Below are 20,626 nucleotides of genomic sequence, written 5' to 3' on the forward strand. Positions count from 1 at the left end.
ATATTTCCCTGACTTTATTTTTCCTGGATCAGGGGATTTTTTGGTAACATTTAGCTGATTCTGCATTCAGATCTTTGTTTCCATATGAGTACAGTGTTTCCTGTTGTTCGCTTTTGCTATTGTCTTCCTTTGAAGTGATGCTTGCTTGCGGTTCATCTGCCCCATCTTCCCTGGCTGGTGGAGGTAGAGCTCAATAGCTTCCTTCCCTTCGGCAGCATTTTGAAATAAGCCTCGTGGGTATCTGCCTTACTGGGGCACTATTTACTACTTTACTGTACCATAGAACAATTGTACCCAAACACAGGTAGCCCACTGCTTTGATACTGGGCATACTGCTGTTACCTGGGTCTGTGACAAGGCTGAGACATTCTAGAAGTAAGTCAGAAAATATATGTTTTTTCTCAGCTCACCTTCTGCCTCTCAACTCCTGCACAGAAGTTTTTATAAATGATTTTATATGCTTCGAATTTGTCAGACTCAGTAAGACTTTCCTATTGGAACAAAGGTTAAAATGTGAACTTTTTCTTAAAATAAAACACGCTATTTTCTGCTGAAAATCTCAAATCCAGCAACTCTGTCCTCCTCTTCTCCCCTTTCCAATGTTGTATCTCCACTGGTCAACATGTTTTGAAGCCAGCTGTTATACTCTGCTTGGACTATACTGAAACCCCATAGTTCTCCTGGCTTAGGAGTGGAATATTGAGCACCTTTTGAAAATTTGGTAGTGGAAAATGAGGCTCACAAAATCACTGGTAATTGAGCCTCATAAAATCAGCTGCCACTTAGCAAAAATAATGGGACTTTTACTTGCTATCCAATCCTCTCCTTCCTGCTGTGGCCACCTTCATTTCCAAATGTACTAACGGAGGACAGAGATGGCAGGCATGGAAAACCTTCTGGAGTGAATAAAACAGTTCACATTTAAAAAGATTTGTTTGAGCTAAACAAAGGCTCTTTCACCAAACAGTTATTTCAATAAAACCTGCAGTATGAATCTCAGATGGGCTGTGTGGCATGAAGCCAAAGGCTGAGGGCTACCAAGCACTGGAAAAGCACAAGCATAAGTATGCCTGGATGGCATCCATAGCATATCTACATTTTAGTGCATCAACAGAGTACCACAGAGGCCAATTTTTCTTATAAGCTTTTGAAAACATTACAAATATGAATGCCCTTTTTTGTACGTCTCTCTGGTGAAGGAGTAATAAAGCTTTGCCCTGCAGTGGCTCGGGTATGGGTTGTTTCCCATCGCACCTGTGCTGGCCTGTGCTCGCCTCTGTCCCCCAGGTCCTCGGTCACTTGAGTGGTGTCAGAAGGACCATCTGCCTTAAAAAGTGGACTGACTAAGTGAAACTCGGCCTTTGGCTTCAAGGGGAAGAGGAAAACAGTCGTCTGGAGTGTGACAGTCTGTGCTTTAACAAGTGTTATTAGCGATAACTCCTGTGAAGTCTGTGGTGAGGTGCTGATGTAGACAAAAAGTACATCATTAAAGTATTTTTCCCATCATTTTTTCCATTTCTTCCTTACCCAGACTCCACAGTTTAAAGCTCTGTTGGTTGTAGTTGTCAATAATTTAAAACTTACCTTATTTTCAGCCTGGTGCTGGAACAGACCACCTGAAGAGCTCTCCAGGACTGTGAGAACATTTGGGAGATTTTCTGTGTGGGTTTATATGAAGTTCTCTACAAAAAATGTAAGCATTTCTCACCTCAGTCAACTTTTTGTCTGCCTCAACTTTCCTGTTTTCAATATGTGTTTGTCATTTCTACCTATGAAATATTGTCCATAAACTTCTTATTTGCTTCTCACTGCAAATGTTTTGTATTCTGAGATCTTAGCTTTTGAAGCACACGCTGGGCAAAAAAAGGAGCTCACTGGTGTTAGCATTCCTTTCTGTAATTCTGAAGTCACATACCTCAGCTCCACATTTCCCCTTTCTAAGCCCAATTCTTTTAACCTCTTTCTGTAAATTAGATTCTTCAGGCTTGGTGTCACCACTGACTGTGAGGCAATAACTCTTCCTTTGATGGAGAGGTTTGGGTAGTGCCAAATGAGTAGTTTAAATTCTGTTTTCTCTCTCCCTCTCTCTTTACTCTCTCCATTTCTGCAACTTCTGTATTATAAATCTGCTGTATAGCATCCACACAGGTGGTGATATTAAATATAATGTGATGTTCTGACACTGAGCTTTGACTGTTTCTCCTTTCTAGATCTAATAATGTATGTTATGTCACTCATATATATCAAAGATATGTCAGAGCAGCAAAATGTTGTTGGCTTTCCTGTGGCAGCTGCTGTAGTCACCGTTAGAGTAAGATCCAAGCTATCAGCAGAAATGGGTCCCATGAGAGGGGCTAATGAGCAGGAATAATCCTGAAATTATAAGTGGCCACCGCCTCTGTTGCCAACACCAGGAGAGGCTCAGCAGAATCCCACCTCTCCTGCAGACAGGGGTACGGTATAATGGTTGGTAAAATTATCAAACGGCAAGTCTGGAACAGCTTGCAATAGCATGCTGAGAGGAGAGAAAAGAGGGAACTTCAGTTGCAGATGTTCTTGGCACAGGAATCACCTTAAGAGAACAGGTATTTCCTGCTTCCCACTGTAGGTAATGTGCCTGAAGGCTCACTTTGTCCAGAACGAAATTGATAGCATCTTCAAAAGGAAAGAAAAAAAGCCCCTTCCAACACATGAGTATTTTATCAGGAAGGTATGGCTATTCCAGAAAGATTAAAAGTCAGCTGCTCTTCTCTAAGAATCGTAGTAAAAAAGAGTGAGGGTCCATTTGTTATTTTTCAGTAAGTTATGAGCCAGAATCTATCTGACTGATCTCTTTTTCTGTATGATATTGTATATATATCATGCTAAAGTCTTCAGCTCTGGGCTCCAGATTATATTACGAATGATATGTACCTTTTATTCCAAAGCAACGAAATACTGAATCTATTTTTGAACTCATGTAATTAGGCAGCTGTGAATTTTTATTTTCCGTACATGGACAGACCCTGTCTTTTATTACACAGCCTTAATACACATTGCAGCTGCAAATCTTACATACACCCATATAATTTTGCCCACTCGTCATTCTACCTTAGACCTTCCATCCCTTTGCAACTCAGTTTTTATATAAATTCTCTCGCATCCAACTGGCAAAATGAAAGCTGAATATTTTCCTTTCTCAACAGCTCTGCATTTCTGCAGCTAGCTTCTTTGTTCCTAAACTCCTTACCAACTTCTCTGTTGCTCCCCCCCACCCCCCCAGCTGATTCATTACTAATTTCAGGACAGCTAAACCATTCTTCCTACCAGCTTTGAACTATGTTTCTGGGTTGGCTTTTCCTCCTCTTTATATGGAGCCAAGTTGAGTTGGGCGTATAAAAATGCATAATTGGTATGGACATGTATGTGCTATATATATTAGTGGGGCATCTCATTTTTCTGATATAGCTGACATATAAAATCATTTTTACTTGTAGCATCAGTGAAGAGATTGTTTATTATGAAATATAATCAGTACGTGAAGGTATATTCTTTTGCAAATTTCCCATCGCACCTGTGTGTTTTCTGGCATCAGTTTGTTTTTATACATTTAAAATTTTGTTTCCAGCAAACTTCACCCGTGCAACTCAGTAATTTCTAAGAAGATAAGTTTCAGTCTTGCTCAAAAGTATGTCTGTTCACAGACTAGATCATATTTAAGGGGACTGATGCGGCTGAAGAGAATCAGAACAGACTATCCTGCATTCATTTATAACATACTGTATTGTATATAGTCCATCTACCCAGCTACTAGGGTCTTCAACACGATTCTTACATTTCCCATAGCTATACATTTTCAAGCAGACCTTGATGGCCTGTTAGATGTCTTATTTCCCAGGTATTTCTAGCTAGGTGTGTGGCACATGTCTCAGTTACTCGGCCAGTAAACTGAAATCAGCAGAACAAATCCAGTTCTCCTCTGTAAGGTCTATATTGCCATTAACCTTTACATGCTTAAGTGATGTTTACAGGATGAATTTAAATGTGAGCAAACTTCACTGTTTTGAGTCCATAATCTTGCCTAGTTCTGTGTGCAAATTAGTTGTACAAATAAGGAGATGTGGTATTTTTGAACGACAATATTCTGATTTGTATGCAGCAGTACAAGAACTGCGTGTGGAATTGGCGTGCCGTTCGTGAACATTTGTTGGGCTCAACTGTATTCCTTGATAACCTAAAAATCAGACTTAACACGCCTCTATTCTGAAGGTATTCATACAGATGAATTTTCAGAATAAAATGTACTGATTACACATTTGGAAAGCCTGATTTTTGTAAATTAGGTCTATGGAGAATTGCATGAACAGCTCTTACTAACGTAGACAAATGAGACACACCAGCCTCGTATGGGAATTTTACTCTTTGATTTCCTGTGTGATGCTTAGACGTAGCCTCTCTTACATTAGATTAGCAATTAAAAAACAGATACAATCTGATTTTCTGTTTCAGCTGGAATTTCTGCCAGCACTGCTTGTGGATCCTAAATTTATGGCAATGCAAAAAAGAACAACTGGAAGGGACAAGGCCAGGGGTCGTAACAGGTGACAGAAGTCACCTTTAAATTGCAGGCCCAAACTTCCCATTAAACTAAAGTGGCCAAAGCCCTTGGTGACCAATAGCCCACGGTGGCCAAAAGCCCACCAGCTCTCAGGCCTGCTGCTCTTCGCAGTGTCTCAGGCTTGGGTCTGGCTCACCTGCTTTTTGGACTAAATTGATTTTTATCTCATTGCTGCAACCAGGCATGACAGAGCAGCTGTAACTATCACCCTTGTCACTTGGTGTGGTAGTTTGCTTCACCACCAAAGCAGTTGGTCCAGGTGGGCCTATAGGGGTGCTGCTCCCCTTCCCCAAAGCATTGGGAAAAGGTGTAAATGGGTGGTCTACCTAGGTGTGGGAAGACGATGATAGACTGCAGTCATCGGAAGACCCTGGGGTAGCAGCTGTGGTTCTGCTGGGGAGCAGGAGAGGTGGGTCTCTCAGTGATGGTGGGGCCTCCTAACTTTGTGGATGCTAAGGTGTTTGTAAGAAAATTTTTAATAGTAATAATTCTTTTCAATAGTCAGGTCTACATGCCAGATCTCAGTAGGTCTAGTTCTTGTATGAGCAGATAACATTAGTTTTTGGTCAAATCAGTTCGAGATTTTACCTTAGCTGTTGCTTTGCCTCCTTGGGCTGGGGTTCTGCTGCTGGATTAGCTAGGACACCCTCCCCATCCCCCCCCCCCCCCCCCCCCGAAAAGGACTTGGATCTCAATAACAAGGAATTGAACAGATGTGAAGCGAATGCATTTCCCCTGTGCTTGCTGCTGAGCAGCGTGCAGCCTGGGACCAGAGGGGCTACTGGAGAAGCAGTGTGCCCTTTGTCTTTGGGATGTCGCTGGCTGCGTGCTGCAGCAGATGCCCCTGAACTGCTCTACCAGTCCTCTCTGATGGGAGTCAGGGAGGACACACAGCCTGATTATTTGGGTTAGGCCAGGTAAATCGGTTTGTTGGGTTGGTGATGGCACGGGACTTCTGTAGCAGTTTGGGAGCACAGGAAGCAAAGAGAGAGACAGCCGTTTTATTTTAGGCTTATGCTATACATTGAGATTCATTATACAATTTTTTTCCCTAAATTAATACAAAAATAGTAAAAATAGGTTAAAAAAAGCCCAAACAAAAACCCCTGACATCTTGCAAGCCATTTATTTGACGCACAGATTAAGACTTCTTGGAGTTTAAGTAATCTAGAATCATTTATGCTGACCCTTTTTTTTTTCCTTTTCCCAAATTAAAAAAAGGTGATGACTTGCAGAACCACAAGACCAGACCGATTCACGCCTGAGAAGTGGCTGCCCCAGGCAGCTGCAGGTGATGCTGAGGTGCCCTCTCTCCAGGCAGGAAGCTGTGCCAGGACCACGACGGGGCAAGTGGGAGCACATTGGGGCTTGCTGCTCTGTCCCAGCCTATGCGCCATGGGCAGGAACACATTTCTGAATCCCCTCCTGGGATGTCTTTGCCATGTTTTTCACAAAAAAAAACCCAAACGCAAAAGTTCTCCCCTCCGCTTTCCTGGCAGCGGAGGGGTTTCACAAGGGTTCTCTGGGGACCTACCCCTGCCACAATTTGGAGTTAAAGCCCCCCACATTCTCTAATGAGATTGGGAAAGGGGTGAGGGGGAATAAGGTTTCCCCTGCCATGGGCTGAGGTCCCTGGGGCTGACCTGCAGTGATGGTGTGGTGCCTGGCTGTGGGTGGAGGATGCTGCCTACCTTTGGGAGGGAAAGGGGCTCGCTTGTCTCCATGTCCCTTTCTCATCAGAGCTCTGTGTACCCCAGGAAGGCTTACTCATTTCAAAATATTTACAAGCAAATAAATGACAAGTAGTTTTTGTGATAAATGTAGCGATAAAACCATGGAAGAAATACTTTGCCCCTATGTAGCTCATTGTCCAGTTTGATTTGTATGGATCAAGGTTTTAATACCCATGAAGGCAGGGGCGGAAGAGGCTCTGGGTATTCCTTTCTGACCAGGGTCTTCCCAAAAGTGGCTTCCCACAGGGCTTGTGCTTTACCACATGAGCTCTGGTTCAGCAAAACCTGGCAGTGCTGCCATACTGTGACGCAGGTGAGGAGCTAGCTGTGCATGCATGGCAGCTCGTGCATGCTGCAGGCTGTGCGCACCCCCAGGAGCCGCCGCGCCGGGCTGTGGGACAGCGACATGGGAAGGGCCCCAGCCGCAGTGCCTGGTCCGGCATCTCCAACGCCTACGCAGCAGAGCCGCCCCTGCCCCTCCTGCGCTCCTGTCCTGCTGCCAGCTCCCAACCACGTGAGAGTACTTACAAAAACTGGGGGATCACAGTGAACCCAAGGCTAACTCCTGTTAACTCTGCTTCCCTTCCCCGCATCTCCTTGAACGTGCTATCTGCTTCCAAAGTTAACAAATAAGAGAAATACCAGTTTGCTCAGTTTTGAATCAACCAGTTCTCCCACAAAAACCACTTGCAAAAGAGCTGTTCCTGGCTTTCGCAAGTGTTTTAAGAGAAGTCATGGTCGTCTTCTGACTCTCCTGACCTCTGCCCGGTTGTGTCACCACTCTCTTTTGTTTTCTCTTTGAATAAAAATAAATAAGGTGTTGGTTGAGGTGGGATTTTGTGGCTCACAAGAGGACAGTCAGCCTAGAGAAAAGCATTTAGAAGTACACCTTTCAATTTACAGTACACATTTTACCTGCATTCAGAGCTGCCTCAGAAAGCTTCTGAGAGCAGATGCGAATCCTCACGTGGCTCAACGTAACCTAAGGCCACTTTGGTAGTGTTTTCCCTCCAGGTTCATGCAGTTGACCATGATAAGTGTGTTTGCTTGTCTTTGGAAAAGAAGCTCTTTTTCTTTGCCAAACAGGTTTTTCTCAGTCTTCACAGCTCTAATTTTAATCTAACTAGAACATTTTCACTTAAATGTTTGGGCAGAAAATTCTGGCTTCGTCAATTAATTTTTATAGTGTAGTTATTCTGGCTACATCAACTTTTCTCTCTTCATTTTTTCCTCCAATTAGAGTACTTGTAAACTGAAAATGAACTTGTGCTAAGACATTATGAATTATGTTACAAGAAAACTGGATTGATCTTGATGGTCATATGCACTTAGGTTCGTTCTTTTTCCCCATGCTTACCCCATAGTAAAAATATACTGTACACCATACCTTACTGTATGGAAATTTTAATGTTTCTAGAAGATATATGTGCTCAGTGAGCCACAGTCCTATACAGTCTTGTTAGCCTTAAAATTTTTGCTGTTAGATTTTCATCAGTGCCTGACAGTGTATAATAATCTGTTATACTCACTGAATTAATACAAAAATTGGGTCATCTATATTGCAAACAAAACCACAGTGATACCTGGGCTAAAAAGCCACTTAAGAGTATGACAAAAAACTGCTTAAGCCTAGGTAGTCTTCCAAAATGGAGGTTCCCTAATAAGGGCAAAATCTTAAGCACAGTTAGCCACTGGGAGTGCTTTGGACTGAGAACAGAGCACAGCATCCGCACCCATTAATCAATCAGCACAGCGAGGACCAATTGACTTTGGTGAAGATAGTTGTTCCAGAGGAAAATGTCAAAGGGGAGGAAGGCCAAAGTGCTTTAGCATAGTCTGAAACCTTGAAAACATGCCGTTTCTGGTTCATGTTGAGGTATTCAAGCTATCTGTAGAGAAGGAGTATTTGGTGCATCGCTCAGACACATCAGGATCCAGGCAGAAATCTCACAGACCTGGGCTGAGGACACCTGGGACATTTTCACGGTTTTAACTTGCCAAGCCTGGAAGTGGGGAGCGGAGTGGTGGCTTGAGGCGAGATACGGTGAAAAATGTACATAAGTTGTTTTTGGCTCTGTTTTGGGTTTCCTCTGTTTCAGGGATGCTTCAGAGACTGTCTTCTGCCTGTCCTGTCCTTCCCTGTGCAGAGGGTCACAGCTCCTCTTCTCCCTCCCAGTCCCAGGCAGCCAGCAGGAGTTACTAGTTACTGGTGGGGTAACACAGCACTGGGGGGAACTGCTAGGGGAGGAATCTGTCCTTAAAAAGATTTTTAAGAATGGGCTGGACAAACATCCTTCGGAAATGATTTAGGGCACGGGAGTGGGCTGCATGACGTCTCACCCTGGCTTCTGTGGACACCATGCGTATACTGTGGCTCTTTGCCATAGGGGTGCCTCCACATCCTTTTTTATGACACGTTTGGAGATAGAGGAGTAATTTTTTCACTTGTTTTATCACCTTCCTTGAAGATCTCTGAAGACTAAGGTTTAATGAGAGCTCTGTGAAACTACAAGCTTGTCTTTGGACATCTCTTTAAAGACGCTCCTATCTATGCATTTCAATTAGACGCGAACAGGTTTACGGTAGCCATCTTTGCATTGGGTTTTCGCAAGTGATAGCGTGAGGGATAGCAGAGGTGTAAAAATCAGTGTTTGCCACGCATTATTCTCTGCAGTGTACAAACAACTAACTTCACACACCTCCCATCTCCAGGTGTCCCACAAGCCAGTAGACTGCTGCTGCCAAAAGTCGTTTGTAATTCTTCCATAACTCTCAACTAATTTGCTAATGCCCTCAGAAGTTTAAATGCCACTGCAGCTGCCTGCTGAACAGCCAGGAGATAGGGTGACTGTTATTTAAATGACATAATGACCATCACAGAAAATCTATAGTGAAGTATATTTAAGGAATGATTTTTGGCTGGAAAACATAGCCCCAAGCCTGAGTCTAAAGAAAAGAAGGGAAAGATCTTTTCCCTAGCCTCACATTCATTTGGCTGTCTTCAAGGTGTCCGCCAGATTTCTGCCAAGGCTGAAGCTGTTGTTACAGCTTCCCAGCTGCTACCAGAGCAAATGTTGTTTGTTCAAGCAAAGAGCCTGTGCAGCACTGGAGACAGCTTCCTTTCCTTCTGGTCAGAGAAGGGACTTATCCAGGGGAAAGTAAACGGTGCCAGCTGCACTGCCAACTTGTTTTGCTAGCCAGTATGTAACATTTTGCTTCAGGGCAAAGTATCTGGTGCTTTTATTTTCTGCTAGGGAGGAAGCTTCAGGAGTATCTCTCTGCTGAAAATTAATATTCACTAGGTGGCTTTTGCGGGTTTTGCACAGGGAATTTGGGGGGTCACTGGGATTGGATACTAAAGAGAAGTTTCACGCAGTGAAGCACACCCTGGGTTTGTGACCACAGATGTGCTAATCATCGTGCAGGTAACACAGGCAGCCTCCCGAGGCATCGCGCTCCCAGTGGTCCAAGCCCCGTGGCTCCTGCAATATCCCTTTGCCCTCTCGATACCGTAACTGAGGCAAACACTGTGCCAACTGCTGAAAACTTTTCAAGTACTCTTACTTTCTGGACAAGCTGTAAAAAGGAGTCCTGTTGCAATACAGTCACCTTGTACCACAGAGCAACAGTCTGTATGTGCGTGAGACCACCCGGCACACCAGCCAGCTTCCTGCAACTGGGTTTTCACAGTCAATGTATAGTCAGAATACTTTCAGCAAAACCTACAGAATTGGCTTACGTATCCCCACTGGGGTTCAACCGCATGATAAAACCTTACAGTAATGAGCCTGTCGCTCTTAAGGGTGGAGGGGGTGGAGGAGGAAAGAGATGCTGCTTTATCTGTATAACTCCACATCACAGATGCTGACAGAATTATTGATTTAGAACTCACAGCTCCAAAAAGACTCAGTAATGTAATCTTCTAAAGTTTTTTTTTTTCTTCCCTCAGATGTGATGCTTTCAATAGGCCCCTTAGATATGGGCTCTTTGTGGACGTTGGTAAACGTGCTGCTGCTAAACCGCAGTCCCAGCCTTCGGTTTGTTCCATACCACTCTCACAGTCTACTGTCTCTTGGAAGAGCCCATAGCTGCAAGGTCTATTGCTTTACAGGTACTCTCGGAAGATTGAGGGATTAAGTTATACATTACGTAAAACTACCCACTAATCCTCTTAGTGTGCATTACCAGTGAATGGCCTGAAATAGGCTCTCATTAAAAGAGCCCTAACATTCACTTTCTTGATGACATTTTAGTATTTGAGGTTTGTGTCATGGATTTTGGTGCTGAAATATTCAGTACACCATCTTCTGTCTGCTGCTAGCTCCACTTGCACGTGTTAGTAGACTGCTAACAAAATTACAGTTGGTAAAGCAGATTACGTGTTTAACTAGTAGCGAGACATGTATAAAACAGAATTACATATTTTCTAGAGTGACAGAGTCACTGGGATTTTTTTGTTCTTTTTTTTGTTCTTTTTTGCTTTTATAAGAAAAAGAAACAGCTATAAAACCATGATTAAAAATGTTACAAGGGATGATTTACATTTTAAAATTATATTTTTAGGAAAGAAAAAGTGATTTATAACATAAAAGTGTTTGGAAAGCGTTTGGTTGCTGTGTACTGCCTTCTTTCCCAGTACAGTTTGCTATCTGTTATACAGTCTTGCATAAATGTTTAGATTAGGGGAGAAAAGAAAAATTAAATGTGATGGCTAAGACCTATAAGAGCTGACTCACTGACTTGAGTTATTGCTGTGCAGAAAGTTTGTAAAGCCTTTACATCCAGCGAACATTTAGTGCTACTTCAGCCTTGACAGTTGACCTTTCAATCTGATTGGGTTTAGCCACAATAATTGCAGCATCTGCAGTACTGGCGATGCAGACGGCTGCTTAGGAACCCAATTTCTTTCATTAGATCTTACTTCATGCGTCTAAAATTCAACCCCTCTTTGCAGGTGTGTGCAAATTCTCCCATAATACCTGTTACAGGAGCTGAGCAAGGTACATTCCCCCAGCTCTTTTTGTAAAAATCATTTTTGATTTCTCCCATAATTTTGAATATTCCTGGATTTAGATTAGAGGGGGGAGGGAAAACCTCCAAACCTCTTCCTCTCCCCAGATATTTAGTCAGTACTGGTTTCTTTTTTTTTTTTCCTCAGTAAGACCTAGTGTAAAAAAGCAACAAACAAACAAGTTAGACTGTTGTAATTTGGTCAACCACTCGGGTACTATCCATATCCACCATTTCAACACACTCTATTTCCTCACGGTTTTCAGGATTCTTCTTCTCTTTCCTCTTCTTCTTGGACGGTGGCAGGAAAGTCAGTATCACAGGTAAAATGGCAAAGCAGTGAAAGAAGGTGACTAATGCTATTAAAAACAAGCACCTGAACAGTGTACGGGTCAGATTTGAAGGCACAGCTGCAAGAGGAATCAGACCAACAATATAGCAGAGGTAGCTCTGCAAAATAGCTACCCCATGCACTTCCAGGGCATTTTTCACCCATTTAGTTCTTGTGAACTCTTTGCCCAGGACAAAGGTTGATAACAGTGGAGCACAGTTGTCAATTGTGTAATTAATTCCGTAAATCAAGCACAACACAGAAATACAATCTAGTTCCACTTTCCACAGGGTCATAAAACCTATAACTCCAAACTCAACTGAGGCAACAGTTAGAGTGAGCCAGACATTGATCAGAGAGTCTGCCACCAGGAATGCAGAGAAGAAGAGCAGAAATAAAGCACTAATGCAGGAGTTTTGTAAGGGGGCTCCCACTGAAGAGGCATAACGATCCATGTACACAAACGATGGATTGAAAACGATGAATTTCACCTTGGAGGTGAGAGAGAGCTTCCTCAGGGTCTCCAGGAGGTCATAAAGTTCTTCCCTCTTGGTTTCCATTGTCTTGGCCACCAAGAACATCCTGGAGGCCACGACATCAATTTCATTGTTGTATTTCTTGGAAAAGATGATATCCTCTGAAAAATGGGCAAACTGAGGGGCCTTCAGGAAGGAGTTCCTCAACATATCAGTGAAGTTTTTCTTGGGCAACCCAGTGGATATGTTGAGTTTCCTAAGGTAATTTAAGTAGCTTTCAAACCAAGATATCCTCACAAAGCCCTTGGTATACTCCAGCACGTCCTCCTGGACACTGGTGTTCCAGTACTCAATTGACTCGTAGATGTAGAACCCAATCACCGGGCTGTAGTTACTGAAATACTTCTGCTGGGCAGTCGTATACTCAATGGTCCGTGTCGCAGTCGCTACGATGTTGCTCAGGTCTGACCCTTCACTGACCTGCAGGTAGCCCATTAAGGCAAAGGAAATATAAACAAGGTAAAAGAGAACTACAAAAGGCTTGACGTAAGTGTTTGTTATCCAGTCACAATAATAGCGTTTAAGGAACCACACCAGAAGATGACTCTCGTAAGTGTTCGTTTCCTCTGAATCCGCTGTGTCCTCGCTGAATTTGGCTGTCAGAAGAAACCTATACCATGCAGGCTTCTCTTGCAATACCTCTGGCTTTGGTACCTTTCTGCAGAAGATACTATGCTGGTAGTTGTTTTCTATGTAGCCAGTAAACACCAGGCTGGAACCATAAAAGGAGAGTACATAGAGGTAGTTGAAGAAAATTGCAATACAGGAATTGCAGCAGAAAATCCTGGCTGCTTCAATATTAGTGAAGGGACTGGCACCTATTCCAAAAGTGACCAGGTACATGGCAGTGGTGAGAGAAAACGAGAGCATGGAGTCTGCAAATACAGCTGCAGTCCTCTCTTTAACGTGTTGGTCTTCTCTAGTTTTTCTCCAGGAGGACAACATTTCAAAAGTCCCATATAACCCATGACCTACAATAGAGAACAAAGCGAGTGTTTAAAGTACTCGAATCAACATGCGGAAAAATGTAATGTGGACATGCTAAGAGACTCAAAGGAGACACAGCTCGCCATTATCACTGCTTGAAGTAAACGTCCTGCAGAAGAGAGAAATTATTATGGTGGTCTAAGCCACAGGAGCACATTCGCTACCTGACTAGCAAACCTTACTGCCACAGCTTGAGGAGAGTTCTGCATCACTGGCGCAGGGTTGGTGGGTTAAAGAAAAAAGGATTTTTTTTTCTGGTTGGCTGTTTCGTTTCATTATTTCAGAGTGCCTGTGATGGAAGATGCTTTGAAATTAGTTTTTCTTGGTGATGGAATCTGACCTGTGGTGAAAACAAAGAAATATGACCTTGAAATGCCTATACAGGAAGCAGAGCATTGGTTTGCTGCCTTGTAGAACATCTGTGAAAAAATGAAACCTTCATACAAGCTGAACACTTTCGAGTAAATCAGTCACTGGTTTCTCCACTTCCTATACAAAGTTTCCATCGGGAAAAAGAAGTCCTAGAAATGGAACAAATGAAAAAAAGCGCAAATAAATTTTAGAGATGCAGAATGGTAGAACTGATACGGAACTGCTTAAGGCATTGGTCTTCTTACTTTAATATTCGTAAGGGCTTGTAAAACCAAATACAGCTCTATTTTCTTGGCAGTTCCTACATTTTGTAATGTATTTAATTAACTCCTAAAACGGGTATAGCATTCAGGAAAGGAGATAAAGACCTGCAGACCTACAATCCTATGTTTAACCCCCAAAAGCAGGTAAATCAGAAAAAGTGCATGGTTTTATCTTAATCCCTGGTTGCTCATCTTCCTCTTACAGTTTCTTTTTTGTGATTGATAACCAAGGCGCATTTGGAGGACACAGACCTCTGCGCTCTCATACCGGACCTGAGCTGGGAATGCAGCCATCAACCAGCTATCAGATGAGAGTGGCTGAAATAAAAGTAGGTTGGTGTTTTACACAGAGACAAATGTGAAAATATAGTCTTTGTATCACACCTAAAATGTAAGACTTCAATATTTTCTCATAATAATTCATATCATGTCCATCTTTACTTAATAGCTCCTTTCTGTCTAATCCCACCCTCTTTGCTGCCTTTTGATTACTCCTCCTCCTTATTCTTTTGATGGTTTTGCTGTCCCCTGTCTACTTCTCTGGCTCTTGCATTATCTGTAGAAATTCCCAAAAGCCAGTCAGTCCACAGTGTTTTGCTCTTACCCATTCCCTGATAACATTAGATAAAAATGATCAGTGCTGAATTAGTTGCTGATGACACTGAAGTGCAATCACTGGATTTTTGAAGCTGAAGCTCCAGTCAGGCAGGTCAAAGTAATTCAGAGGTCTTTGTTAGAAATTCAGGCTGGCTACAGAGTACCAAAATTGCTGTATCAGCTCTGTTCTCTCCACCTGTAGATGATGACTGCATTTGCCACAAGGTCTATGAATATTGGTCAAGAAGCCCCTGAACAAATGAGGTATTCTGAAGAACCAGAAATCCACAAAACATATTAGGGGGCTTGGAACTAGATGATCTTTAAGGTCCCTTCCAACCCAAACCATTCTATGATTCTATGGTTCTATGATCATATTTATTCTTAAATGCCTCATGTAGACTAAATATTTTAATTAATTTGACAAAATAACCCTTTTGTGGTCAGTAGCTTTTACTGTAGGGGCAGCTGTAGTTGATTTACTCCACCCTTCCTGCAAGGAATATCCTAGCTACATTTTAACAGATGGCAGAGCTGATCACTCTGTTAATGCCGAAAAGAATAGGCATGGGGTATTTTATAAAGAATTCAAAATACAGAGCTCATAAGATGAGATAATAGGACAGCTGGTGTATCTCCTTATCACGGTCACCTGGCATTTAGAATAACAAAGTCCGTGCTCTCATGTATAGCAGATACCCTACCTACATTGTTATGTGGAGTCACGGCATGGTCCACGACTGTCCAATTTGTAGCAATATTACGCTCCCGGTCTTGGTATGGCATTTGGCATTCATCTTAATTTTCCCAAACAATGTTTCACAGCTGCTTTCAGAGGCCAGGTCAAGACTGTCAATTTGATAACTAGCACCGTGGCCCCTCTTAAAGCTAATGGGGAATACTGGAACTCCCAGACGTAAAATCAAGCAAAAAGCACAATCAGTGACTGGCACCCCGTTGCTAATTATGCTTCAAATAGTTCTGTTCTAGGCTCAGTAGGGAAAGCTATTAAGCTTGCTTTCAGTGTGTTCTTTGTAAAGACAGACTGACCTTTATTTAAATGTAACTGATCACTTGCCAAAGCGGGGAGCGAGAGGTTTAATCCATTTACAGCTCCCATAAGTCCTGCAGACAGGCTCGTCTGAGAATTTCACATGGCATCATATGCATCAGTTTTGAGTGAGCAAAACAGTATAAAATGAGGTCACTGAATTTTACAAATTACTTCCATCATGAGCTTTAGCTATAGCATGTTTTTGTAAAAAAACATTCCAGCGTTAATAGGCTCTTGTCTAAAAATACTCAAATAGCTGCATTAATTTGGAAAGCTTTTGTCTTTGCAATGTATAAAAGAATTTAGAGCTAATTAAATATGATGCTGAGCATGACTTTTTAACAGGTTAACAAGATTTTGGATAATGTCTGATAACATGACTGCTGATACCATATACTTCCTTCAAGTAGGAAACACAAAAACACAATTTGCTCTTACATAATCTTTGAGACGACCCTAAAATGGACTTTGATTGCGAGAACTGCTCAAGTAAATGCACGAAGAGCATTACCGCAGGTGCTCCACAAAGCCAACACAAAAACTTTTACATACTCTTTTATTTTAGGATAGGTTCCTTTTGTCATTTGCTCCACAATCTGCATGCTAGGAACTGGTATTTTCCTTCAATTATACAATTTGTGATTCCTCTGTCCATTTGTATAATAGCTACAAAATTCTCATTTACCTTTAGGAAGACAAGCCTAAATGACAAACTTGCACACTTTTTGCATCAGTGGCACTACTGACCTGATCCAGTATCCTCTGAGAAGAAGATTAAGCCCAAACTCGTGCACAAATTAGGCATGGCAGTCCAAAGATTAGCCTTATTTAGCTAGAATGGGCTTTACTGAACCTAATTTACTCCTCTAAATACTGACTGCAAGCACAACTTGGGGTGACAATCTCCAACGTTTTCTAACTTGCTGATGCTTGTGTAAGTCTAAACCACAGAGATTAGGGCAGATAGCTCCATGGAAGCATTTTGTGAGAATTTCTTTCACTATTCTGTCACTTCAGAGTTTCCATTTTTTTGCATCCCTAACTGACTTGCACCGATTACCTCTATTTCTCTTGCTGGTGCTATGCTTTCTCTATATAATATTAACCAGAAGAAGGCAAATTTTTCCTTGCAAATAAATTCTGTAATTGCTTTAACTGATCTTCCCTTTTTACTAGAGGTTTAGCCACAGATCTGTAATGATTTAGAGCAACTTGTTCATTATTCACAGTCATTCAGTAAATAACAAATATGAACTCAAACAGCTAACGGGCTACTGGAGATCTTTTCCTGTTGACGTTTGCTATTATGATCCACTGGTCGTGCCCTGCAGTCAGGCTGTACAATCATGAGCTACGAAGGAGTACACAGGAAGACGGGACTTTTTTAACGAAAAGAGGTTCTGAGTGGGCAAAGGAAAATCTTAGAGGAATAGGAGAAAGGTATTGGAGAAAATGGGGAGCAAAATATTTTTTTCTTTATTCTCTTTTTCTAGTACTTTGCACTGTAGGAGATACTCCTACCACACCACATGTCTTGGATGACTGAGGACAGAAATTCTGGCTTTTGTACCCAAAGAAAACGAAGAAGATAGTCACTGTTATTTCTGAGGCGCTTAAATTTTTTATGGGCTGAGGTGGGCTATCCCTAATTTTAGAAGCTAATAACAATGCCAGCTATAAAACCAATAAATTATGCCTAGCTTAAATACAGCACTTTTATGAGTAGCCTAAAAATGCTATAAAAAGTTTCATTCTCCTCCATCAGAATCAAATCTTGCAATTATACATGCTCTGCAAAATCAATGCACAGCATGCATGAGAGAAAAAAAAGCACTTGTAGGAAGTTGTGAAAACTAAGGCAAAATTTTCTATTGCTTAAAATTATCAAATTATTTACCTCATTTTAAACACTAGTTATGTGCAGGCACTTAAACCATTCTTTTTAGTACCATTTAAAAATATCAATAAAGAAACGCATCCTTTCCCCTGCTAAGTGGTTGCTCAAGCAAGCGGCCTTTATGAATGGGCATCAGCAGCCTATGCTTAAAGTTGGCTCCGCTCCTGCCTAGCGAATGGCAGGACTGAAGCAGAGGGGTGAAGGGATTTAAAGCAGCCCCAGAGCCTGTGAGAGGGCAGCGAAGTGACCTCCTGGTTGCTGGAGTCACAGACCAGCTCTCTATTTTCTTGGCTTAATTGCTTCCCTAAAAAGGCTGCTGCCTGCTTTAATTGTTTAAAGGGTATGTTCAGTTTTGCACTAAAATCATGTGAGGTTTCAATCTTATCATGATAAGATAAGGTTTGGGTATTCAAATAGACGACTCCTGTAAGAGAAGGTAAAGGGAATGACAACAAGGTTTGGTTCCTCTTCTTGCAGTTTTACCTGTCTATGAAAGCAGAAAACAACAGTACACTCTGGCTCTAGTATTTTTTGTTCTTACTGGTTGGAAGGTTGGTGTGTGCGTGTGTGTGTTTGGTACTTGAGTACAATCTCCCTGAATAAAGTCTCACTTACAGGTTGTGAAGTTCCAGCCTTCTGTGTGGAAGCTAGCGTTTCAGGGGTAATTAATTTTATTCATCCCATTTTAATGCAGTGACACACAAAACGCTAATAATGATTGATCTCCACCTCAGCGAGACTGAATGCTGCACCAGTACGTATGTTGCCCGCTAACTGCCTGAATTAAGACTAATAAAGCACCAAACTGTCTTCCTAAGGGGGCAGACTCCTCTAGCAGCAAAGCTGGGTTAAGAGGTGTTTCCCCCTTCTCAGGCACTGCTTCCCCTCCCCTACCAAAGTTTGCTACTAATTCACCTGTTTCTAGTCTAAAATGGACTAAAGGAATGGTTGGGATTAGAAACATCAGTGACCTTTTTTTCTGTTTGAGGGTTACTTTTTAACCTGAAATCTCTTCCTGACACTGACGGCACAGAAGACCAGCAGAAATGGGAATGAGTTATGGTAGGAGGCTTGGGAGCCTTGTAAATGGGGTAGGCAAAAACCTGAAGTGGAAGCAAGCTCTGATGGAGTTACTGAGGTTAAGCCTGGATTTTGATTTAAGGTTTTTGCTTGTATTGTAATGGCTACATCCTTGTAACACTATCCATTCAGCTGGACGAATGCTGTCTCAGGTTGATTTAAGCCTAAAATCATCCCACTGAACAGGAGCACTTGTCTGCAAGAGGAATTTAGAGTGCTGTGAAAAAGTGGGTGAATTTACAGAGGACTAGCTATGTTGCACCAGCTTTCTTTGTGGAAAGCTGTGAAGGACAGCTTGATTCACATTCAAAGTGGAGTGGAATATCATCCACAGAGACAAACACTGGATGAATTAACACAGAATAGCTAGGATGCTACAAATTCGTATCCCAGCTTGCTGCCAATGCAGGCAAGGTCTCAAGAACTGCACTTGTGCAAAATTAGTACATGGGAGATGAGAATCATTCTGCAGGAATTGCCCTTTCCAAAACGATACCTGTAATAACATATGATATAATGAAGGTGCAATGAATTTTCCTAGCTGACAGTATTAAAAATAACAATGTACAGTGCTCAACTCTGGGATTGCTTTCCACAGTAATGTCAACAAAGAGGCTGAGATAATTTCCCCTTGCTGACTTATTTTTTCCAGCTAGATCAGTGAGCTCATCAGCTCCCATCTTCTGAAAAGCCAAGTGAAACTGCTAATCCAGACTCCCTTTGTCACGGGAGTTGCAATCAACCAGTTGTTGACTAAATAGGTGACCTGCCTCATGCGGCCTCTCCCAGCAGGCACAATTTTAACTCGGAACATAGAGCAGGTTCAAAGTGCTACTGAATATGCAGGCAGAGCACCAGAATTTGCATCCAGTTGAAGCAAAAACCTGGCTTCATACCTGTTCTCCACTAAAATAATAAAATACTAGAGCTAACCCAGATTCTTCAGCATGCAGACAGAATTAGCACCAAGCCTAACTTATATGACAGTTTTCACTGAGTTTATAGCAATTTAGTGGCATGGGTTGAGCTGAACTGTTAAATCTTCGTTAGCATGATGTTGCAACAAAACGTGGGTTACTCTAAACAATGTCCACCTTTGTGGTCCATAAACAGTGCTGCAACCCTACAGTTTTGCTGTGCAAATGTCAGACCTCAAAGAGGGTGCATCTTACTGGACCTCCCACCATGTGCAGACACGTCTGTCCCAAACATTTCTGCTGAGTAAAGAAAATGCACTGCAAATTGTATTTGCTTTTCCTACACTTGCACGAGTATTTCTGGGAGCCCAGTTCACAGTGTAGAGTAATACCCTACAGGATACTAACACAGTTTGAGCAAATGGGTTTCCAGGCAGCAGTGTTCATCTCAGCGCAATAGTGGCAAAGGGACTGAGGGCTGTAGAGAGTTGAGTAGTCTTAAATACATCCTCATTTGCAAAGTGAGTTAAGTCCCAGCCACCCAAGCACAGCCTGACTTCATTTCATACCTCTAAGCACAGGTTCAAAGGGCAAGTAAGCCTGAACGCTACATGCAGGCAGTACACGCTAAGAGTGATATGGGATGGGATGTACTGGTATAAGCGTAGGCAGTACATTTTTGAAAGGTTTTCTTTACCTCCTGTCACACAGACCCTACATGTCTGTATTGTAACTGAATTACAGGTATGACAACATACCTCAAAAATATGATGACGATGCTGGCGGGTAGGCTCAGTCTTTGCAATTATTGTTTTAAAGACTACTAAATTCCACACATGTATCACTAAGGTGTACAATACCTGCAGATGTTAACATCCGACTTGGGATCTTCCCAAAGAGAAACATACTGAAATCAGGTACGTCAGTCTGTTAGGCATCTGGAGGCATCTAGGCACGATACCAGCAGATCAGTCTCTGGGATTGCTTTACATTTGAATATTAGCCACTCACCCTCAATTGCCAGGCTGATCTCTCCAACCTGCTTACAACAGCACTGGCCACCCCAGTCAGAAAGCCCCAGGCATGCCCATGTATTCCTCAACTTAATACCTGGATCAAAAACATGAGTGTCTTGGCGCGTTCACACCAGTTCAAAACCTGCCTCAGTCTCCAGAGACAGAGTTGTGTTTTGTGCTGTATCTGCTTGGCAACAAAATAAGAGAAACTGAAATGTTTAATAATATGCTCCCAG

At 42.2% G+C, this 20,626-nt stretch overlaps 1 protein-coding gene across 1 annotated transcript in view; it reads right to left on the reverse strand.

Moving 5' to 3' along the window:
* Window positions 1-5,584: 5,584 nt before the first annotated feature.
* PTCHD1 (patched domain containing 1) overlaps window positions 5,585-20,626 on the reverse strand; it is a 40,759-nt gene continuing 25,717 nt past the window's right edge. The window contains exon 3 of the mRNA XM_064474062.1: window positions 5,585-13,178. Within this exon, the coding sequence (XP_064330132.1) occupies window positions 11,524-13,178 (1,655 nt within the window). The 3' untranslated portion in view covers window positions 5,585-11,523. The remainder of the gene's footprint in view (window positions 13,179-20,626) is intronic.

The sequence above is a fragment of the Phalacrocorax carbo genome, chromosome 1, assembly GCF_963921805.1.
Source record: "Phalacrocorax carbo chromosome 1, bPhaCar2.1, whole genome shotgun sequence".
NCBI classification, from domain to species: domain Eukaryota; kingdom Metazoa; phylum Chordata; class Aves; order Suliformes; family Phalacrocoracidae; genus Phalacrocorax; species Phalacrocorax carbo.